Source organism: Anolis sagrei, chromosome 6 (assembly GCF_037176765.1).
Source record: "Anolis sagrei isolate rAnoSag1 chromosome 6, rAnoSag1.mat, whole genome shotgun sequence".
In the NCBI taxonomy this organism is placed as follows: domain Eukaryota; kingdom Metazoa; phylum Chordata; class Lepidosauria; order Squamata; family Dactyloidae; genus Anolis; species Anolis sagrei.
In genome coordinates, this window is record NC_090026.1 from 114159623 (window position 1) to 114184754 (window position 25132).

Here is a 25132-nt window from a genome sequence, read left to right on the forward strand (position 1 = left end):
ACAAACAAACTCACAAACCGTATTATGCATAAATAGTCACATTGTTCCATGCGGGGGAAAGATCCAGAAACTACCTTAAGGGTAGACCTTTATTAAGCCTGACTGAGGGGTTCAAACCCTATCATTAGTCTCAGCTAAAGTAGATCCATTGGGTAAAAGAACTTATACAAAAGTTAACCTATCTGGTTTTAACTGACACATGCATTTACCCCTATGATTTCTTCAGAAATTCTTGAGTCTGCAAAAGAGCAAAAAGGGGGGAAAAAGGGAAGGAGGGCTGGGAGAGTTGCCCAAAGATTTTTTTAAAAACCCAATGGCTTCCAGTTTCTGATAATTGTGAGATGGAAAAATAAGAACTACTTACAAGCGTGTTGAGATTATACTATTCTAAGTGTCAAATGAGTTTCATTAAGAGGTGTTGGAACAACAGTGCTTATTGTTCCATGTGTTTGTGATATCTTGGACTGAATCTCAAATTTGCATGTCTTAACACCCAGGAGTGCTACATATGTTTCTTTCAGATTTGAAGCAGCTTTTATTATACTTTAAGACAGTTGGGATCAGTAATCAATGTACTAGTCATGTTTATCAATTTCTGTATATTAAAAAGGGTCGGTGAGTCTTCTAACTTAAAATTATTTATTTGAGCAGATAGCCTTGTGGACTACCTCAAATCTATTGATAGAGTATAATATTGAAGCCTCGGGTATATATGTCTGTATTGAATTTTTAATATTGAATGTGTAGAAACCTTGTATCATACATGGCTTGGAGTGGGGAGGAGTGTGCTGCTTTCTAGAACTTTAACCTTGTTGATGCAAAACTACCCAGTTGCATTTAAACCTCATGGAGATCCAGAAGACTTCATGAATAGTACCAGATAGAACAGATTTCCTACTCCCAATTTGTTTTCAATTGAAGTAAAAGTTTGCTGTTAATCTACATAATGTTGGAAATGGCATAATTAGGAGACCAAAGTTGTCAAGAAGATCAGGAGTGAATGAGGTGGAATATTTAGGAATTTAACTGAGTGTGAATAACAACTTATGAGCCACTCATTATTGAACTGGTTTTTAATTGGAATGGTGATGATTCATATAGTAATTTTAATACAGGAAAGGAAGCATATAATTCCATGGCATCTGGATATACTTTGTAAAAATTAATGGTGTTGTGTTTGGAAATGATTCAGCCATGGCAGACCTGACCACAGAATGCAGATTTACTGGTTGCTGTAATAATGACACGTATGGTTAAAACCTTCATTTTTATATTTATATCTTAATTAATTATGTTCAACAGTAGTGAGTTTCAGCCCAGGAAATTTAGATAGTCAATAGGCCATAATATTTTATGTCTTTCAGCCATACAAGATAATGAAAGCATCCATTTACATAACATTCTAGGTTTCTGTAGGATTCTGCAGCTGTAATTCTCCTCTGTTTGATGAGTAAATTTTCTATATCTAATCTGTTTTTAAAGAAGGGGCAAGAATTCTGCGGAACACAGGACTCAGGAAGCTGAAAGTTCCTTGTCAGCTGGGACATCTTGAACCATTGGAGGATATGAGCATGTGTTAAAATGTTTGGAAAATGTTTGTGCTCACACAATGCTGACAACAGCACAATCCCCATTTATCAAATGGCTATCACAATGGCTATAGTCAGTCTCCAAACACATTTCATAGTTAAGACAGTCTGGTACAGCAGAAGGACTACTATCTTGCCCAAGATAGATCTGAATGCAACACCATTCTTTTAAAGGGATTGTTTTCTGATGCAACAAAATATTTACAGACTCCTCTATGATAAATTAATGTTCCAAATCAATAGGAGGTTTTCTCCAAATTATATAAAGTCAATCCACTCATCTTTTTTACCCAAAGAAGTTAACTCTGTTAAGTCTGAATTCAGCAATGCACACTTCGCTAGCGAAGTCTCCCCACTTTACCTATCATTCATTCCAGATTGTCACCCAGATACATAGCACATGCCCACTCTTTGTATGTCTCCTTAATTCTACAGATTCCCCAAATATTCCTTTTGTTAACACTCAGATCCCCAGCCCCCACCCCATTTTCATACAACAGGCATGCACCCCTTTGATCCATCATAAAGTTCCTCAGTAATCCCATTCAGCCACCATGATATTCCAGTCGGTTTTTGCTAACCCCCTACTCTAATCTTTGCTTTCCCTTATTGTTGTTGTTGTTAAATGGGTTTTTAGAGCAGTTGGAGGAGATTTTAAGGCTTAAAGCAGTAATACAGCCTCACATTTGAACACGTTTTGGGTCCACATGTATCCCAACAGATGTATGAAGTAATGGCAGGAACTAAAAAGTTCGTGCTTTCGTTTATGCAATGCCAACCCACTCTAATAAACATTCTTTCTGTGTTAGGTAATGGGCAATGTTCAGCTTGGTAGATTGTTCTGACAGATGACAACATGGTCTGTAATGTGTATAGGTTTTTGCATGCATTTTCTTCTTGCTATTGTGCATCATTTAATGCATACTAGTGAAGAAATATGAACCTTGTGTATACTCTGCAGACTCTTAGATTCATCCAAGCTCTCAATCACTAAAATGGAGAAACATTACTTTTGCAAAATGGCATTTCCTCTGTACCAGGATTGGCAACTGCAGCAAATTATGACTGACAGAGCCAGACAGATTGTCAAAAAATGTTAATAAAATAAAATAAAATACCCAAAGGGGGGAAAAATCCCAGAAGTGGCCAAGAATCCACTTTGGGTTGGAAAAAAAACACATTAAAGGTGAATTGCTACTATTCGAAGTTTCCAGGAGAGGCAGAAAATGTTTTAGGGGTGGAGGGGTTGTCTGGGGAGGGACCAAGGGCAACAGAAACAGTTTTGAAGTAGCTGTATGTCTCCATCACTGCAACATTTTAAACCCACCAGAACTCTGGGTGAGGAGCACTATGGTTGCAGCAAGAAGGGTTTTCTTTCTCACAGCTAAACTCCATTGTCAAAAAATGCCAAGAACTGTGTCTGTATTCCCAGCTGGGATACTATGGTAAAAGACCTTTACCTGAATAGAAAAAAGCTACTGTAGCATTAGTTCCTAGTTGGTATGACAAGCCAGTTTCCCATTTTCTGCCCATGGCTTACAGGAGCATTAGACACAGTGGTACATTCTTCCAGTTTGGATGCTTCAAACTACCTTCTTATAGAAGGAGACATAATCTTGTAATGTACAAAATAATGCTTTGTGCTTGGTTTGAAGTATGGCTTTAGTCAAGGCAATTCATTTTGTATTGAGACAATGATTTCCAATTATCTTGCTTATATTGTGGTTTGAATACACAAGTATTCTTATTACAGTTGCGTAAATTAGCTTTCATGTAGCAATCAACATTGAGAACAATGAGCGGAGTAATAACAAACCCTTTGTGGTTTTTTTCTTCTAAAAAATTAATCCAATCTCAAATAGTTATTTTTCATTTTATTTTAAAAACATTTAAAAAAAGAATCCAGACACTGAGATGCACTTTTCTAACACTTGCTTAGTTTAAAAATTCAGTGGCTTTCCAGGAAGTCTCCTAGTTTCTCAAATAGTAGTTATATCCCATACAAAGGAGATACATGTATTCCTGGAAATAAGGCAATCAATCTCTCTCCCCCCACTCTTTTCCTCCTCTGTCTTTAGCAAAAATGTGTTTCCAGCTGAAAGCAAAGTTTGATTAAACAGATAGTGAACTTTATGTTTTGACATTGGGAGCCAAACTAGGCCAGGACTGTGACCTTTGTGCTCCTTTTGGGCTTCCTAGAAACATAACCACTCCTAGAAAATTGTGTTGGATTAAATGAACATGTTGTATGATCCAGCAGAGTTTTTCCCATTCTGTAAACATAGTGTCAAGTAGATGAGAAACGTGTGAATATGATTCAGAACAGTCAAATCAAGTGGTTATACAGACAGTTAATATAGTTAGACTAGGACTCCAGGAGACATTGCTCAGCTATTGATATCCACTGGGCTCTCTTAGGTAAGCCATACCCTCTGAGGTTCAAGGACGCCCCAGATAAATAAATTTTGCTAAGAAAATTCCTTGCTAGGATCATTATAAGTCAAAGTTGATTTGTAAGTCACACACAACAAATATAAATGTATATATTTTCACACAGCTGCTCACACTCAACTCTGTGGGTTGAGTGTGAGCATATTTGGCTTGTTGTAACTGCAATTTACTTTTAATTTTGATACTTATTGTTTTAAAAAGCACATGATCTTGGGCTTTTTGGTAGGAAGCATTGTTGCCATAGTAGAGTGGGGAGACAGTAGAAGGTGCTTGCCACATTTTAAAAGGATATTACACATTGAAATAGAATCAAAAGAGGGCCGTAAAGATAATAATTAATTCAGAAAGTAGCACTAAGAGAAAAAATGAAGGAATTTGGTATACTCAGCTAGAGAACAGAAAATGGGGTGATCAGATACACATTCTTCAGCTACCTGAAGGCAAGGCATAAACATGAAGATAAAGACTTGTGTAGGACCAGGTTGGATCTCATAAGGTTAAGTTACAGGAAATACAGGAAACTAGATGTTATAAGGTAGGTTATAATGTCAAGGACAGCTCAGTAATGTAACTAATTACGCAATGGGCGGCTAGACTCTTTTGCACTGGAGACATTGAAGAAAAAGGTGATCATCTGTCCATTGAGAATGCTCTACTGCAGTGGTTCTCAACTTGGGGTCCCCAGATGTTTTTGGCCTACAATTCCCAGAAATCCTAACAACTGGTAAACTGACTGGGATTTCTGGGAGTTGTAGGCCAAAAACATCTGGGGACCCAAGGTTGAGAACCACTGCTCTACTGCATTTGCTACATTGAGCAGGTGGTTAGGCTAGGATTAGAAGACCTTTCCAGCTCTGTAATTTATTATTTAAGTTGCTATCCATCATATGCAATTGTAGATGGCATACACTGGAAAACCAGGTCTTCCACAAAATGCTCTGTAGCAGTGGTTCTCAACCTGTGAGCCTCCAAATGTTTTGCCTTACAACTCTCAGAAATCCTAGCCAGTTTACCAGCTGTTAGGATTTCTGGGAGTTGAAGGCCAAAACATCTGGGGACCCCAGGTTGAGAACCACTGCTCTGTAGTCACCTCGACTGTGGAGGAACACTCAGGCCAGTGAGAGAAATGGCCCTGACTTGTCTTTGATCAAAGACTTTCCCTTGCTTCATTAAGAATGCACACCAAAAGCAACTTTTCCCAAGTCGTTCCTGACAAGGAAAAAAAATTAAGAATACACACTGGTTGCCTTATTTCATGAGCCAAGAGCAGACCTGCACAACCTTTGGCCCTCCAGGTGTTTGGGTCTCCAAGTCCCAGAATTCTACTCCTTCTGAGAATTGAAGTCCAAAACATCTGAAGGGCTACAGGTTGTGCAGGCCTGGTCAAGAGGAACCATTTATTCTCCAGAGCATCCTTTGCCTATTACACAATATTGCTGTCTCCTCTGAATGATGCTGAGGAGGAGTGGAATATCAGGTTATTTATATAAAGCCAGACAGAGCTAAGATATATGCCTTCTCATTAGTGCATGCATTCTGTTCCTGACTCCATCATGGTAAGTAAAACTGTTTTCTCTGAAGCCTAAAATGAAAGTGATGAGTGAACAAATGGCATCATCATTTGTGCTGAGACTGGTTTTTACTAAACAAAATAAAGCCCACAGAAGCATAGATAGGACATTTAAACATTTACTGTATTTGGAAGCAGCTGACCAAATAAATGTATTGTTTCCATTAGAATTTTAGTAGAGTTGAAGAGTTTTGTTGACCGATTTATTTGTTTATTTGGCTTAAATCCCACCTTTCTCCCTAAAATAGGATTTTATATCATTGATTAAATTAACCAAAAAAAACCCCCACTAATTCAAAGGTGCCCCTGATTAAGCAGGCAGGATCCTATTGCTTTTCATAAAACCATCTTAGAATAGATATTCTAAGTGGAAAAAAATTGTCTTCAAATATATTTTCTGATTGATGTGCATACATCAGTGAACCTGTGTGAAATCACCTGAAGAATACTGTTTTGATCATATAGTTTACACCACTGATTCTGTGTAGCATTGATTGACTAGGGAATCATTTACAGGATTAATTTTTGTAGCTTTATCTTATCAACTTCATTGTTTAACTTGGAGATGATATTTTTGAGCCTCCATTGGCTTCTTCATCAGTCTTTGGTTTGTTATCAGTTGTGTCATGTTTTCAATTAAAATTATCTTCTTATGTCTGTGTTTTCTTACAGCTGCTACTGGTGACATGCCAACTTACCAGATCCGAACTCCAACCACCGCCTTACCTCAGGGGGTCGTCATGGCAGCGTCCCCAGGAACATTGCACAGCCCACAGCAGCTAGCAGAAGAAGCAACACGTAAAAGAGAGCTACGGCTTATGAAAAATAGGTACTTAGGAGAAACTCAAAGTTGCGATTTTCTTTCAAAACCAAATGACAGGTTGGGTTATGGACAGAGTGGGTGGTGAACTTGTTAAAAAGACTTTGCCATAAATAAACTATGCAGTAGATTTTCAAATATAAGACAGAGTAATTTTTCATCGCATTGCTAGGTGTAAAGGCAGTGTTGTGTCTCTGCATAAGTCTAACCACTGACTAGTTAAAGCAGTGGTTCTCGACTGCTTTGTTTACCAGCTGTTAGGATTTCTGGGAGTTGAAGGCCAAAACATCTGGGTACCCCACAGGTAGAGAACTACTGAGTTAGAGACTCAGACATATATTTTAAAAGTACCATTAGCAGTTGCATTTCTGGGTTGTTTTAGCCTTTAGAACAACTGTTGACTAAAGATCAGACAGTTCAACCTCTACCACTTAGGGGTAATAACTGGCTCTAATTCCTTCTGCTACATGATAGTGATCCCACACTGGGGACAACCATTGATGACATCCATGCGGTTTCCTGTTATGTGGTGAACAGAAATACAGATTTGCCATCCTACTGACAATACTTATATAGAAAAAATGTCTCATTCCCTCAGTTGCCAGGGAGATATAAATGATTCTATGCATCATGAAAAACGTGTAAATTAATATAAAGGTTATGATACCTATTTATACATTATCTGCTGGGAATTATTAAGGTGATATTTGGCAAATATTTTTAACTGTTCTCTATAGAGTTCCCCACCTCGTCTTACAATCTGCTGTTCTATGAGGAATGTTAAGTAATCTCTTGCACTAAAACATCTGCAAATAATGAAGTATTATTACATTTTCTGTGTAAAGTTGTCTTATAATCAATTTTCAAAAATATGCATGTATTTACATACATACATTGATTTGAGGGAGTCAGTTGTAATCACCTGTTTCTTAAAGAACTGGTGAAAGCAATTTGCTTGAATTTTAGAAGGGCTTTGTTAATTTTCAGCTATGTCTATTACCACAAAATATACTTGCTGTGGAATAGAATTTATTTGTGCCAGAACGCTTTGTGGGTATGTCTATGTGACATTTTGGTGTCATTTTAAAATTGTATTTATGTGTTCTTTGCTTTGCTTGGTTCTTTGTTGTGCGGGAGTCTTTAACCCTTTGCTTGTTCTTGCTTCCTATGTATCTTCTTACTAATGTTGATGCATGTCTGTCTGAAGTATTGCCAGACATTATTAACAAGCAGTTTCTGGAGAAAAGTTGATTTGTCTGTGATTAACCTTGACGTTGCTTGCTGCTTGCATGGTATTGCTTTTTCTCATGCCTTTTGTTTAAATTGCTCATCCAGAAAAAAAATCATGCCTCTGAATCCAGAGTTTTGTTTTTCTCTCTGCTTAGTCTTCTCTCTTCAGATTCAATCTAGAGTGCCAATTATTGTAAAATTCACATAACAAGGTGTCAGTTGTTTTAAAAACCCACTAGCTCTTTCTATATAGCTATATCATGCCTGGGATCATGAATTCAGCATATGCAGAAAGGCTGTTCACACAAACAAGGTTTTCACCTTTGTGCCTCTGGAGCAGTACACATTCAGAGATTGTTACTAGAAGATTGTTACTAGAAGAAATTTTTATCTCAACCTACTAGAGTCTCTATTTCTGAACTACAGATGCAGAAGTTTTGTTACTGTTATTTTTAAAAGCATATACACACACATATGGTGGTGCAGTGGGTTAAACCGCTGAGATGCTGAACTTGCTGACCAAAAGGTCAGCAGTTTGAATCCAGGGAGCAGGGTGAGCTCCTGCTGTTAGGTCCAGCTTCTTCCAACCTAGCAGTTTGAAAACATGCAAATGTGAGTAGATCAGGTAACAGTGCTCCATACTGGCCACATGACCTTGAAGGTGTCTACAGACAAAAAAACAAAAACAGCATTTGGTCCCATTTTTTAAAAAATGACACTTTGTTTTCACAAAATTTAGTTTTGAGGGTCAATATTTCAAATTAGTGTCTAGATTTCAATCTGATGAGAGAACCTGACATTTATCTTTTCAAAGTGTTCCATTTGATCACCTTTTGCAGGCTTTGGCTAAGATGCTTCATCTTTTTTTTTCAGCATGTAAATATGCTATGGACACAGATGATGTATAGGTTGTACATATTGTGCTGTTATTTCAGTGCAAGCTTGGGAGATAGCTGGAGGTACTTCGTTAATATAAGATAGTATGCTTATCTGGTCATCGTTGCAACAGTGTTCTCCCACTTACCTCCTAAGGTGATGTTGTGTCTATTGTCATGTGTCATCACTCAGTTTTGTGTTGTTCATTGTAGCTTGGTTTTGTGATGTGTTTGTTGTGTGGTTTACTGACTTGGAATGTTCATTTCTTTCAACTTTCCTAGTGTTGGAGGTGTTTTATCTTGTCCAAGTTTTTACAGTGTTGTGACTGCTCCTGTAGTCATTTGCCTTGTGTTGGTTCCAGGGAAGCTGCTCGTGAGTGTCGCAGGAAGAAGAAGGAGTATGTCAAATGTCTTGAAAATCGTGTGGCTGTGCTTGAAAACCAAAACAAGACTCTTATTGAGGAACTCAAGGCTCTCAAAGATCTTTATTGCCATAAAGCAGAGTAATGGGCTCTTAGCCGTGGACCTTTTGGCTTTGAATGCTAATCAAGGCATGAGATGAAGCAATTCTACAGATTGCCATGTGACCCTTGAGGAGGGGACAGTGTCTGGCTCTTGTGATCTGCGTTTTTCTTAGGTGTTTTCTAAAAGTTTTGGACGTTGTTCCAAACATCGGGAAGCATCACAGCCTCAATACTATATAGACCTGCCTCATTGCATCTCCCCCTTCCTGCCCTCCCTTCCCATCCAGTAGCATGCCAAAAGGTGTTTTTGTTTGCCCTTTCTACTTCTGCTTTTTTCAGGGAAGCTGCAAAAGAATGTCGACGGCGGAAGAAAGAATATGTGAAATGTCTGGAAAGTCGTGTTGCGATGTTAGAAGTTCAAAACAAGAAACTTATAGAAGAGCTAGAAACCTTAAAAGACATTTGCTCTTCCAAGACAAACTAGTGTCAATACTGAAACTGTGAACTGGCTACAGCATGTACAGAAGCTTCTGCAGGCAATGTCTAGTCAACAAGAATTATGACTTTTCCTTTGTATCATTTGTCTTCTACTCCAGCCTAACATTCCTGAAACACTTTGCTGCATTTTTGTAGATTCTTAGTTGAAACTTCAGGTGTCTTTTTCTTACCCAGAAAGAGTCAAATGTCTAAGGCAGTGTGTGTCCAATATTCTCAAAATGCAACGTGTGTAAGAGTTGCTCCCCTGCCCAATATTTGCATTACTTACTTTAAATGTATAATTTTGGTTGTATCCCACTTGCACCAGTATTTTAAAGTGATCAAAAATAATGCATTTAACACAGTAAAAATAAAAGAAATACATCCAAAGTATCTCAGGAAAGAGTTATATGAAAAGTATGTTGTAATGGCATACGTGTATTAGAATACTAGTTTACAAATGAATTTATGGCATATTTTTATATTCATCGCTTTGTGAAAAAAGTATTGTATTGCTGTCACTGAGTGCCATGGTTGAAACTAGTTTTTAAATAGAACCATGTTGGTTAAACTTTGTAGTGTTTGGTATTTATTTGAACATCTGGTCCAACTATTTTTTTAAAAAAGAATTGTTCATTTTGTGAAGCAACATCAACAGTTTAATTTAGGGCTTTTTATATTTGTGAACAGCTTACAGAATTGTCATGGAAAAATCTTAAATCGGCTCACATAAATTCTCAACGTTTTCCCCTTAACCTTTTGCAAATAACATGGGCTTAGAATTATGTATGATGCAGATAATTTCTTGTGGTTTTCTAACAATTTAGACTGTCTGCTTCCAGAAATTGCATATATCTACAAACACAGTTTGTGGTAACTTTCTCTGGAAATTTTATAACATATCTTTGTATTGTAACTATATGACTTGGCATCATAGAATGGATCTAAGGACTATCTAGTTCACGCATGGGCAAACCCAGGCCTGAGAGTCGAATGCAGCCCCTTGGCCTCTTTTCTTTGGCCCTCCTCTCTCACCATCGCATCCTTCCTTCCTTCTCTCTTTCCCCCCTCCTTTCCTCCCTCTTTCTCCCTCCCTCCTTCTTTCCCTTCCACGCTTTTGTCCTTCCTCCCTCCCTCTTTCCTCCCTCCTTTCTTCTTCCTTTCTTCCCTTTTGTCTTTCCTTCCTTCTCTCTTTCCTCCTGCCATTACCTTCTCTCCTGTCCAATTCCTGTCCATTCTGACAAAGGCTAACCCTACTGCAATTCAAATATTTCCCATCTCCACTTCACATTCTTCCTCTGAAAGAGACGAGGAAAGGGAGGACAGGGCAGGGAGGGGGCTTGGGGAGCCCCCCTCCCTCCCAGCCTGTCCACCTTGCTCAGGCCCACCACACGGCCCCCAAATTAGAAAGTTCGCCCATACCTGATCTAGTTCAACTCCCTTTAATTACAAGAATCCATGTGCAAAATATTTTGCCACTACATTTATAGAACTGATTTTTTTCTTGTTCCATGTAGCTATCTTGTTTTGCAGCTTCTTCAAGGTTTGTATTCTTTAGTATACTGTAGCCTCAATTCATGGCCAAGCAAAGTTTACTTTCTAAGACTGATTGTAGACCTGGGGTTGCCTCTATTGGGACTACAGCAAGGAAAGCAGTCTTGAAATTTTGCCTTCTATGCATTGTTGTCCCAGTGAAAACTGGTGATTAGTATTTATTAAAAAGTATATATTCTGCACATTTAACAAAATCAACTCTACTATTATGTACTGTTGATCTGGAGCATTGAAATAGAGAGACAACGATACAGGGCAGATACTAATGCCAAGGAAATCATAATGGTTTTCAGCCTCTAGGTATGAAGAGGATTTCCTGTTGGGTAATTGTCATGTTTCCTTTCTCTGGGACAGCACTGTGACATTTCCTTGGGCCTTGCTTAACTCTTGCAGTTCAACTGACACTAGAAACGTTGCAGAAAGTTCAGCAAATGAAGACTCTGATGGATTGCCTTATTCATGAGGAATAGCATACTAAAACTGAAAATGGCCCATGTGTGTTATGTAATTTAAAATGGGTTAATGTTAATTCGTTCCTTTTAGAAACTACTACAAAAAGTAAATAATGGGCGCTGATTCTACAGATTTATTTATCATTGGATGAACCTGCTGAGAAGATCTGCTCTTGTTGGGTACTGGTTGCTTTTAGTGAGTAGTGGAAAATAGAAATACATATTGAAGAGACTTCATTTGACAAAAACAGTGTTTTTAATGTGTTGTCAAAGGTTTTCATGGCCGCAATTACTGGGTTGCTTTGAGTTTTCCAGACTGTATGGCTGTGCTCCAGAAAGCATTCTCTCCTGACGTTTCGCAACTAGGCAAGTGAGGTTTACATATCTGTGGAATGTCCAGGGTGGCAGAAAGAACTCTTGTGAATGTCGCAATTGGCCATCTTAATTAGCATTGAAAGGCCATGCAGCTTCAGAGCCCGGCTGGTTGCTGCCTGGGGGAATCCTTTGAAGAATCAATCAGCTGGCCCTAATAGATTCTTGACTGGAATTCCCCTGTTTGAGTGTTGCTCTTTATTTACTGTCTTGATTTTAGAGTTCTTTAATACTGGTAGCCAGATTTTGGAACATGGCCATACAGCCCGGAAAACTCACAGCAACCTCCTCCTTTTAATGTTTTAATGTATATATGAAGTGGTTTTGGTGAGAGGTCAAACCAAGGATGTATCTGCACCGTAGAATTATTGCAGTTTGACAGCACTTTAATGGCCTTGGTTCTATGCTGTGGAATCCTGGGAGGTGTAGTTTGGCAAGGTACTAGCACCTCTTTGCCAGAGAAGGCCACAGGCTTTGCAAGACTACAATGATCCCATAGCACTGAGTCACCTGCGGGCTGATAAGGGCGGAATATAAGTGATGTAAATAATAGCACTGAACCATGGCAGTTAAAGTTGTGTCAATCTACATTAATTCTACAATGCAGATGCATCCCAAGTTGACATCGGATTATATTGCACACATTCATATAAAAGGTTGTCTGTAAACGCCTCCAAGGTCATGTGGCTAGCATGACTGCATGGAGTGCCATTACCATCCTACTGAAGCGGTACCTATTGATCTACTCACATTTGCATGTTTTTGAACTGCTAGGTTGGCAGAAGCTGGGGCTAACAACAGGAGCTCACCCCCCTCCCCAGATTCGAACCTCTGACCTTTCAGTTCACAAGTTCAGCAGCTCAGCAGTTTAACTCGCTGCGCCATCGGGGCTCTGCAAAGTGGGTTATAATTATTTCAGATAAAAGTTGAGCAATTTTTTAATTTTAAGCATGGTTTTAAAAAGCAAATAAACAATTCTATTAAACTGTACATAGTCAAACACAATTTAAGAAGACAGATGTATTGGTTTACAAAAAGCTAAGTAACTAGTTATTGAGTTTCATTACCTTCTGAATATCACTGATAAAAGTATTCATAGGTAATACTAAAGTATTGTGTTTGTTTCTACTGCGTCACCATCTTTACCTGCATATTTAGAAATAGCACTCTCAGAAATTAATCTGAGAGTCCATTTGCTCATACGACAGTAGCCCTAGTTTAAAATTGGATGTGGAGCCACTACAAACTGAAGAGATTCTCATCTTTGCAAAATTGTGCTGCACAAATATGGAAGGACAGAAATTATGATTAAGGTGGTATGGCCAGTTGACTCCACTTTTCTTACATCTTTCACAGACATTCAAATGGCTTGTGTTCTTTTACATTTGGTAAAAATATATGAGAAACTTGATTTCATTTTAGTCATCTTGTTTTTTTCCCCAGTTGCTTGTCTTTTCTCTTCAGTAGCTTTCTACTGATCACTGTTTTTTTTTTCTTTTTTTTTTTTTTTCTTCTGGCTTGCCTTTGCCATGTAATCTCTCAGATCAACATTTTAAATTGTAAATCTAATTCTGCCAATGAAAGATAATAGGTAGCCTCAAGACAACCATATCTTTATAATATAGGATGATGTATAATTGCGTTTCTGTAGCTGACTAGTGCCTAACCTCATTATTTGAATAATTACAAGATGCTATGTATTTATTTGTGGATTACATCAGAATTTCCTTTCTGGCATGCTCTGTAATCCAAAAACAAAGCAACAACAAAAACAAAAATGAATTTTCCCAACCTTTAGTTACAGGGTTTTAAATTTGCTTACCTAGTCCCCAAGTATTGCTTATCTTAGACTAACATGGCTGCTACTATCAGGAAATTATGAACCATGCAGATTAATGAAGGTTTTATTGAACCATGTTAACTGCATCTTGAGGTCTCTTTAAAAATCTAGTACCATCAACAAGGGAAAGGAAATGCTCTTGCTTGCTGGGGCTTTTCCTGCCCTTTTCATGAATGCTTGAATGGAGTTTGATGTGGTTATCCCAAGACAATAGTGGTTACATTACTGATGTCACTCTTTGTTTTTCAGCCAATTTATTGTGTTGCTTTGTTGGTTATTACAGCTGGAAGTCTGGTAAGTTTTATTGTAGTCACAAATCTGAAACCTTGTTGTGGTGCATTCTGAGGTTGGCCTTCTTTACTGTGAGCAGGCTTTGCCAGATCAAAAACATTTGCCAGATGTATTCACAATATTTGTGTGTGCATATGGTTATGTGTTTAAGTTTCTAGATGAGCAGAACATTTCACTTAGTGGGAGAGTGCACCTTTGACTTGAGAAGATATGCAGTAAGCATGCTAAAATTAGGTGCATATTCAAAATACCCCTGTGGTTTTATACAAAAAAGCCAGTACAGTTTATGTAGCTTGGATGGGCATTACTCCAATGTAATGACAAAATACTGTAGACTCTTAAAAATACAGCTGAGGTTTAAAGCTGGAGAATTTTATTGTATTGGAGTATTCTGTATCACCAAAATTTTTAAAACATTAAAAATGGTTTGATGATGTTTTTGATCACTATATAAGAATTAATTTGCAATAATAGGTCTGCTGCTTTTATGCAATAAAATACCTGATAGATTAGGCCCAAAATCCCATCAGGTCTCTAGTGCTCTCTCCACAAAGGCCAAACAAATGCACCTAGGAGCCCCAAACAATGAATACTAGACCAGTATCCTAGTATTATCTTTTTCCAACTGATTATAATCATACATGTTGGCTATCTCTTATCCAAAATGTTTGGGATCAGAAGTGTTTTGGATATCAGATTCTTTTAGATCTTTGAATATCTGTATTTGCATATACGTAGTGAGATTAGAAAATGTTGTCCATTTCTGCAAACTTGGCAGCCATCTCTCCACAAAAGTCAGCACTGACACTGAAATACAACACCGTCTGAGCTCTGCAAGTGTAGCATTTTTTCTGAATAAGACAGCGTGTTTGAGGGTTGGGACATTCATAGAGATACCAAGATGCTTGTTTATAAAGCTATTGTCCTCGCAACCCTGTTATATACCTACAAAACGTGGACCATCTGCAGACATCACATCCAATTTCTGGAACGATTCCGTCAGCATTGCCTCTGAAAAATCCTGCAAATCTCTTGGGAAGACAGGTGGATAAATGTCAGCATTCTGGAAGAAGCAAAGACCATCAACATTGAAGTGATAATCCTCTGCCATCAATTTCGCTGGACTGGCCACATTGTTCGAATGACTGATCACTGCCTCCCAAAGCAGTTACGATACTCCCAATTCAAGAATGGAAAACAAAATGTTGGTGGGCAGCAAACGAAATTTAAAGATGGGCTTAAAACCAACCTTCAAAACTGTGTCATAGACACAGAATTGGGAAGCTCTGGCTTCCAAGCGTTCTAACTGGAGGTCAGGTGTGACCAACAGTGCTGTGGAATTCAAAGAGGCACAAATAGAGAGTGAAAGGGAGAAATGTGTTAAGAGAAAGAAGGCACATCAAGCAAACCCTGACCCGGATCACCTGGAAATCAATGTCCTCACTGCAGAAGTCAATAAGAGGTCCCTACAGTCATCTTGTGGACTCAGACACGAGTGAATGCTAATGATGATGATAGTGAGATGCCTTGGTAAGGGCATCCCAAGTCTAGACATTACGTTCATTTATGTTTCATACACAATTAATACACACAATAACCTAAAGGTCATTTTTACAATATTTTTTGATAATTTTATTGTGTAAGAAACAAAGTTTTCATACACTGAGGTATCAGAAAGCAAAGATGTCACTATGTCATCAAGTCATAGATAATTTCAGATTTAGGAGTATTTTGGCATTCCAGTTAAGGGATTCTCAACCTGTACTGAATTTCTTTGTCTGTTCTCTTGTACCTTTCATGAATATGTTTCCTCTTTAAGTCCTGAGAGTTTATATATTTGCCTGAAAATAGTATTTATTGTCTTGAAAGAAAAAAAAATCTCTGTCCATGTTCTCTTCACTTTGCCCTCCTTTGTATCTTTTGTTGACATTTTCATCTAAACTTTTTAAAAAAATCTTGTCCTTTTTTGTATTATTATTTATTATTCTGGTGGCTTTTAGAAAATGGGAGCTTAAGATCCCAAAATAAATTGTGACCTGTTTTATTAACATCAGGTAATATTCGATAGGCATGTCAACTGTTGGACTACCTAACAGAGTTCAGTCTTTTCTGCTTGACTGAATTTCTCAAGGATCTATTAGAAAAAGAGGGTAGTGACTGATCTCCAACCTTATGCTAACATCACTTGCCCATATAATGTCCTGCAGCTGGGATGGGCAACATTTTGGCCTTGTGGACTACAGCAAAAGAGTTTTTTTCTGAAACCTCAGTTTTGTGTTTTTTCTCCCTCTGATTCTGAGATAAATGCAAATAGTTCTGGAATAGCTATATGTGTTAACTAACTAACTATGTGTTTCTAGTCAATGTTTTCTTTGAAGGTTGCCTAGGCCATTGTCCATAAGTACACAGTGATTTTGGAGTGCTATTGCTACATTTCTCAGCATGAAGACAGCAACAACAGAATAGCAGAGCAACTGCGACAGAAGATTAAAGTGTTTCACTGAAATAACTGATGTATAAATAAACATAGTTGGTAAACTCTGGTATGAGACATTCTATGTATCGATGAAGAAGTCGGTCTTGAGATCCATGTTAGTAAATGTAGTTATTAGCATATAACTTTTTGATGACTGCTCAAGGGTTAGTACTTTATCTTGCCATACTTACCATGGAACAATTCTGCTTCTATTTATTTATTGTATCAGTAGCAAACCGAGGGTACAGTTGTATTTAAAAAGCACACAGCTTAAAAACTTGGCATTATATTAAATGTCCTTTGACTAGTAGCTGGCCACTTGGAGTGCCTCTGGTGTTGCTTTAAGAAGGTCCTCCATTGTGCATGTGGCAGGGCTCAGATGGCATTGTAATAGGTGGTCTGTGGTTTGCTCTTCTCCACAGTTGTATTTTGTGGTCTCCACTTTGTGGCCTCATTTTTTAAGCTTGGCTCTGCATCTCGTGGTGCCAGAGTACAGTCTGTTCAGTACCTTCCAAGTCGCCCAGTCTTCTGTGTGCCTAGGAGGGAGTCTCTCATTTGGCATCAACCATGGCTTGAGGTTTCGGGCAGTGTCTTGGTAGATGGCTGATTCTCTCACTCCAAAAGTGACCTGTTCATCTTATAAGTAGATTGGATGTTTAGAGACTGAAGTAAACTGAAAGCCCACTATTCTTGGTAAGTTTAAGATGTTTTTAATGACATATGTTTCTTTTATACTGTGATAAATTTTCTTCTGAATAATAGGATAATGATATCCCATCAATATCCATAGCTTTCTGAGAACAGCTTGAGAGATAGTTTCTGAGGCTGCTATGCCATGCCATCTTGTGGTCAGAGAGATCTCAAATCACTGACAAAAATGGGCTATTAGGAGGTAGAGGGGTAGAGTTTAAAAATATGACTTTCCCTACGTGTTTGTGCTGTGAATGCACACTAATGGTACTCTCTCTGCGCATGCGCAGTCTCATCCGGAATCTTCAGTTGAAATTTAAAAGAAAAAGCGGTTGGCCCCGCGCACACTCCCCAAGATAGCATAAATAGCCCGCGGCAGGCCAACCGCCTCCAGATCTCTTCATCCGCGCTCACAGCAGCAAGTCCGGATCTTCCTATTGCTCAGATCTGCTAATTATTAATTACTATTGTTGCGATGTCCCTTACAAAGGGATTTAAGCGTTGCTCTGCCTGTCAGAGTAATTTCCCAGACAATGATGCACATTCGCTGTGCATCGCCTGTTTGGGTGAAGGACATTTATCTCAGGCCTGCTCCATATGCCAGTCCTTCACCCCGCAGACAAGAAAAAATAGGGAAATTCGTTTAAAGGCTGCCTTTTATGAAAGGGCTCTTCTCCCTGTAATAGCTAAGTCTACTGAGCCAAAAAAGAGAAACTTACCTGGTCTGGCGTCCCAAGAAAAGCCGGCGAAGAAAATGAAGAAAACAAAAAATATTGAGGGCAAAACAGCCGCGAGGCTCCCAAAGCAAGCGGCAGGAGCCATGGCCGCAGCCCCTCAGCTGGCCCCTTTAGCTGAGAGGGGAGAAGAGACTCCTCCACGTGGCTTTGCCAATGTAGAGGAGCCGGCAGGAGCCTCCGCTCGCCTCGTGCGAGCACAGGAGGATATTGAAAATGAAAGAGAGCCGAGATCGGCTGCAGCACGCCCCGCGCGTGCGCGGGAGGAGACCGGCGTCACGCCTCCGATGCCGACGCTCTCGGCGCCGGCTCCTCCCACTGCCCAAGGGACTGCCTCAGAGGAGGAGCCAAGGCATGCAGCCTATGAAGGGCTCCTCCTATCAGCTGGCGCGAGTGCTGGGGATTTGAATCGACACCGCGCGAGCTCTGTGCAGCCTTCCACATCGGGGATGCCAGGCGCTGGGGCCCCGAGTCGGCGCCGTGCTCGCGCTCCATCCCGTAGGAGCAAGGGCAAGAGAAGGCGTCGGGATCGCTCCAGTTCCAGTGACTCCTCCTCCTCCTCCTCTTCATCTTCCAGTTCCTGCTCTGCTAGGATCCGCAGGCAGGCACGAGCAAAGAAAGTGAAGAAAGCCTCCTCTTCAAGGCTTTCCCGTCGGAATGATAGAGAGCTTCCCCTTCCTCACCCAGGGTTTTATGAGATCACAGCTCAAGGGAGATTCATCTATTGTGGACCACCACCACCTATGCCTCCTACTCAAGAGAACTTACGTCCTCCTAGGTGTCGTAATGAGGACTATAGACTTGGCAGACAATTACCAGAACAAGAGACAATCCCTGGGTGCATGAGAGATGAGCGCCAGGGATGTTATTATTCCCAAAGGGGCACACCGTTGCCATCTGTCTGTGAGGATCACCATCCAAATGACATTATTGACTCAGATGCTTCTGTGGAGATGATGGAGGCCCCTAATATAGACAATGATAAGGAGCTTAATGGGGACCGTCTGGATGACTTTAATAAATTTGTGCAAATGATTGGGAGAATGATAACTGCATTAAGCATTCCTGCTCCCAAACCTGTTTCTACTGTAGAAGACCATATGTTTACTCCTGAGGAACAAGACACTTCCTCTCCTACACTACTCCCAACATTGCCATATTTGCTTAAGTTGACAAAGGTCCCTGACATTTCCCCGTCAATTGCCCCAGCAATTCCTAAGCGGGTTGACCTTTTCTACAAAGTAGACCTTTCATCAGCAAATTGGATTGCCCGCCCCACTGCTCCTAATACGGTAGTGGCGGAAGCAGCTAGGTCTAGAAGGCCTAAAAAATTTTCTGTGTCACCACCAGACAAGGAAGGCAAAAAGATTGATTCCCTCGGGAAGAAAGTGCATATAGCTGCGGGGCTATTCGCCAGGATGGCGCATTACGCCACCTTTATGAGCGGATACCAGAGTTTTCTCTGGAACAAAGTACTACCTTTTATTCATCTCCTGCCTGCTGAAGACCGCCGTCTTCCTAAGGCTTATCAAGAAGAAGCCCTTATTCTTTCCAAATTTCAAAAAACTTTTGCCAAACATATGGCAGAGACATCTGGAAAGCTCTTCGCCACGGCCACAGCCATACGTCGTCATGCGTGGTTGCGTGCTTCTTCGTTATCAGAGGAGAGTAGGTTGTTGGCAGAAGACCTTCCAATGCATGAGGAAGGTCTTTTTGATCCAGCAACGGATGAGAAAATTAAGCATTCGCGTGAGGTTATGCAGGCGGCCAAATATCCCTATCCATATTCTTACTCTTGGCAGCCAGGTAGCCCGCAGAAGCCCCGTTGGCAGCAATCAGCCCCCTTTTATCGTAAGTCCAATTATAGCGGATACAGTGCAACCCAGAACAATCGGAATGCTTCAACAAAATTCCAATATAATCGTAGGCAGAGCTTTGCTGCAAAGCCTAGGTACCAACCATATAACCAGAATAAGGCTAAGACTGCGGGAAATCCCAGGCGTCGTCTTTGACGATCCATCTGTTTCTGTCCCGCAACAGTTAGGCTCTTTTCAACCTGAGCCTTCAGAACTAGTTGAGTGTTCTCTATTTAAGGATAGGCTTAGGCCGTTTGCACGGTCTTGGGCCGCAATAACGACCGATAGTTGGGTCCTCCAAATTGTTGAGTATGGTTATTCAATAGAATTTAAATCTCGACCCCCGTTGGGAAAGTTAAAAGTTACTCCTGAATCCCCAGCACTGCTGGAAGAGATTGAGAAGTTATTGAGTAAGGGCGCGATTTCGCGCGTTCACTCTTCAATGTTCAACAGGTGTTATTTTTCTCGTTATTTTTTGGTAACCAAGAAAGGTGGAGGTTTGCGTCCAATACTAGATCTGAGGGGAGTGAACATGTATATTGATTCGAGAAAGTTTCGTATGATTTCTCTCCCTATGATCCTTCCCTTTTTAAATAAAGATGATTGGTTCGCATCAATTGATTTAAAGGACGCATATTTTCACATTTCCATAGCTGAACACCACCGAAAATATCTTGCTTTCATGGTTGGAGAAAGGGCCTTTAATTTTAACGTCTTGCCATTCGGCCTTACTACGGCTCCTAGAGTCTTCACAAAATGCATGGCGGTGGTCGCTGCCCACCTCAGGACTAGGGGCATTACGGTTTATCCGTATATAGATGACTGGCTGTTAGTAGCGAGCTCATGTGACCGTCTGCGTGTTCATGTTGACACAGTTCTCTCTCTTCTCCAGTCTATAGGTCTTGTGGTGAACAGGGAAAAGTCCCATCTAGTACCTGCCCGCAGAATTCAGTTTATTGGAGCCGTCTTGGATTCAACTTACCAGAAGGCGTTTCTACCGGAGGAGCGCTTCGAGTCACTCAAGTCCCTGGTTGTGCAAGTCCTATGTTCAGGGGAAGTGTCGGCAAAGACAATTCAAGTACTACTAGGGCATATGGCCTCTACAACAGCGGTCACGCCATATGCCCGATTGCGTTTCAGAACCATCCAGAACTGGTTCCTGTCAGTGTTCCGTCCTGGCATAGACGACCCCCATGTGCGGTTTCGCGTGCCAGAGGAAGTGCGAACCTCCCTATTGTGGTGGACAGAACCGACCAATGTTACTGTAGGCCTGCCTTTTCAGCCTCCTGAACCGTCGAAAGTTGTCACGACGGATTCGTCATTAAGAGGGTGGGGAGCGCATTGCAATGGTCTCACTGCCCGAGGTCTTTGGACTCCAGAGGAGGCCAAGTTCCATATAAACGTACTGGAACTGCTAGCAGTGGAAAAGGCACTAAAATCTTTCGAGATGGAATTGTTGGGCGAGGTAGTGCAGGTGATAACGGACAACACTACGACAATGTTCTATATAAACAAGCAAGGGGGAACACGGTCCCAGACTCTGTCAAGACTGACAATGCGTATCTGGGACTGGTGCATAGCGAGAGAGATCCATCTGATGGCCGTTCACCTCCCAGGGGAGGAGAATGTTTTGGCGGACACGCTAAGCAGGACACCCATTTCGAGCCACGAGTGGTCTCTCAGTCAAGAGGAACTCAATATGATCTTCGGGATCTGGGGGGTCCCGAAAATAGACCTGTTCGCGTCGAGGGAGAACGCGAAATGTCCCCTCTTTTGTGCACGCAGAAGAGCCAATCTAGCGCAGGGATGTCTGGGGGATGCATTCCTTCTCAAGTGGTCAGGAGATTTCCTTTACGCGTTTCCTCCGTTTCCCCTGTTAGCGAAGGTCCTTTCGAAGTTAAGGAGAGACAGAGGGAACTGTATTCTAGTGACACCATGGTGGCCTCGTCAACCATGGTTCTCAGTTCTTCTCGGAATGTCCAACGGGAAGTACAGACGTCTGTCGAGCAGGACAGACCTCCTGACCTTACAGGACGGAAGGGTTTGCTACCCGGACGTTCACGTGCTGAGGCTCACTGCCTGGAGGATTGCCCCAGATCATTAGATTTTACCTTAGGTTTGTCTAGTCCAGTTAGGGCTATTTTAGATGCGGCACAAAAACCGTCTACTAAACGTTCTTATGTTTATAAGTGGGCTCGTTACACAAAGTATATGTTAAGTAGGGGCTGCGACCCTGTTAGAGCTCCAGTTTCAATAGTGTTAGACTTTTTGATTACATTATCTGACTTAGGTTTGTCTATCTCATCATTAAAGTGTTACCTCGCAGCCATCTCATGGTACAGAAGGAAAGAAGGGCTGCCTTCCCTTTTTGGGGAATATTTAGTTAAACTTTTCCTCAAAGGCTACGGGAATGTCAAACCAGCAGTTTCCCCTGTTATTCCCTCATGGAGTTTGGAGATCGTGCTATCATCTCTTCAAAGTGCGCCTTACGAGCCTATGGCCACGTGTGATATCTCTCATCTCTCCTGGAAAACTTTGCGAACTTTGCGCACTTAGATCAGATGAACCATATCTCCGATTCCACAGGGATAAGGTAGTGCTCCGTACAGACATTGCCTTTCTTCCCAAGGTAACATCACATTTTCATATGTCACAGGAGATTGTTTTGCCATCCTTCTTCCAGAACCCAGACTCCCCTTTGGAGCGTAGTCTCCATTTGCTTGATGTCCGAAGGGCGTTGGCGTTCTACCTTAGTAGAACTAAAGACATAAGAAAAACTCCTAAGTTATTTGTGAAGTATAGGAAAGACTCTTGCGGTTCTCCTGTGTCATCGCAGCGTCTATCCTCATGGATAGTTTCTGCAATCAAGTTGGCTTACCAAAAATCTGGACGTGAGATTCCATCTGCAGTGAAAGGACATTCCACAAGAGCAGTATCTACTACGGCAGCATTTTGGAAGGGTGTGCCCTTGGACGCCATTTGTCGAGCTGCCACATGGTCGACGCCGCTGACTTTTGTTTCACATTATAAGCTTGATTTGATGGCGAAGAAGGATGCGGCGTTCGGTCGAGCAGTGCTTTTTTCTGCGGTGGCATGACTCCCGCCATCCAAGGTGGGTAGCTCGCTAGTCTTATACCATTAGTGCGCATTCACAGCACAAACACGTAGGGAAAATGAGAGGTTGCTTACCTGTAACCGTAGTTTCCCTAGTGTTGTGCTGTGAATTCGCACGGCCCCGCCCATCCTCCCCGCAGTTTGTCATGCCTCCTCCTTCTGGCTGCTTTGGCGGCGGAAGAGATCTGGAGGCGGTTGGCCTGCCGCGGGCTATTTATGCTATCTTGGGGAGTGTGCGCGGGGCCAACCGCTTTTTCTTTTAAATTTCAACTGAAGATTCCGGATGAGACTGCGCATGCGCAGAGAGAGTACCATTAGTGCGAATTCACAGCACAACACTAGGGAAACTACGGTTACAGGTAAGCAACCTCTCATTTTCTAAGGATATTTCTGTAACATGCTAAAATGATCATAATCAGGTCATATTGGTCCATAATAAAAATTCCCAAATCCACAATCCTGTTTGTGGAATTAAGAGAGTCTGAAAATGCTAGCTATATAACCAAAACATTTTACATTTTAAAAAATCAGGTGTTTTTTTTAAAAAAAACAAAACATCTATGTATGTGTGTATGCATGCACATTTACATGTTGACAGGTTATGAAGTAATTGAAGAAATCTGTTAAGCACAGAAATGTACTTTTAGTTCCATTTGCCAGGATGTGGCAATTGTGGTTGGAAGTTTCCTTACTGTTAGTTTAATAAGCTTTAACCAAGGGTGTTGTGGATTGGCCCAAAATGCCAGGTACCATTGTGCCACTTATGTTACATTGTGCTACCATCTCCCACAGGGACTCGGGGCAGCTTACAAATAGCACACAATAGGACTGTACAGCATGCAAATACAATATATTAACACTAAAACCAATAACACATTTAAAACCACGCGTATAAAATTAACAAGAGCACTAGAATCAATCAAATATGGCAATGGTCGTTGATCAAAGGTCCATACAATCAATTTAGCCTTCCCTGGTTAAAGATAGCAGTCTGGCTGCTATCTTAAACGTTATAAACGGAGATTCGAACTTGGGTTTCCCTGTTTCACGACTAACACTTGAAACATTACTGCATACTGATTCAAACAAAAGATTGAACAATATTGAAAGAAAGAAGTGAGTTGGAGACTTGGTTGGAGGAGAATTGGCAACCACTAGCTCTCTAAATCAATGGTTCCCAACCATTTTTTGACCAGGGCTCACTTAACCAAGGACTACATGAGCAGGGACCACTTAACCATGGACCACTTTGAGCAGGGACCACTTGACCAGTGACTACTCTCCAACATTAGTACTAATAGGGGCGGGATTGGTTAGCTCTGTGGAAAAAAGTGGAAATAAAATAAATATAGAGGAAGGAGGTTTGTGGACTGGATTTTTGCTCAGTGGGCTGTGGCGCACAGGTTGAGAACCACTGCTCTAAATAGATGCAGCCCCAGTCCCTGGAGCTCAACAAATAGGAGGAGCTTGGCTAACAGACTAATCTTACCTCCCTCCCCTCTTTCTCTGACAAAGTTAAAGGTTTGGTAGATGAAGGGAATGTTGTGGATGTAGTATATCTTAGTTTCAATAAGGTCTTTGGCAAGGTTCCCACAATATCCTTATAAACAATCTTGTAAGATGTGGTCTAGATGCTAGACAATGTTACTGTTAGATGGAGTTGTAATAAATTTACCAGAATAGCCAATGTGATTCTAGGCTGCATCAATAGGAGTATAGTGTTTATTGTGGGAAGTAACAATACCAGCCTATTCTGCTTTGGTCAGACCTCATCTGGAATAATGCTGTGTCCAGTACTGGACAAAGCAATCCAAGAAGGATATTGTCAAGCTAAAACATGTCCAGAGAAGGGTAAACAAAATGGTAAGAGATCTTTGGGGAGCAGCTTAGGAACTGAGTATGTTTAGCCTGGAGAAGAGATTAAAAAGATACATGATTGCCATATTTAAAGGGATGCCATGTTGTGGAGAGAGAAAGCTTGTTTTCTGCTGCTACAGAGACTAAAACATGGAGCAAAGTTCAGGACAATATATCACCCAAACAATAAAAACTTCTTGATGATGAGAGCAGGGTGACAATGGAGTATCCTGTTTTTGTGTGCAGAGGAGTGGGAGTTTTAAACAGAGGCTGGATGGCTATAGGTAGGGAGTGCTTTTACTGTGTATTCCTGCATGACAGGGCTGGGCTGGATGACTTTTGTGATTTCTATGATCCTACGAAATGACATAATGTGTTAGATTTGCATAAGCATGCAAACAAGAATAATTAATATGTCCA

General features: G+C 40.8%; 1 protein-coding gene across 6 annotated transcripts in view; it reads left to right on the plus strand.

The window, feature by feature from the left end:
• CREM (cAMP responsive element modulator) overlaps positions 1-10047 on the plus strand; it is a 35513-nt gene extending 25466 nt beyond the window's left edge. For 5 of the 6 annotated variants that reach the window (XM_060782517.2, XM_060782518.2, XM_060782519.2 and 2 more), the window contains 2 exons: positions 6283-6439; positions 8898-9274. In XM_060782517.2, coding sequence (XP_060638500.1) covers positions 6283-6439; positions 8898-9042 — 302 coding nt within the window. In that variant the 3' untranslated portion in view covers positions 9043-9274. Of the gene's footprint in view, positions 1-6282; positions 6440-8897; positions 9275-9338 lie in introns of those variants that run through there. The other variant, XM_067470363.1, reaches the window with a different exon arrangement.
• The last annotated feature ends 15085 nt before the right edge of the window (positions 10048-25132 follow it).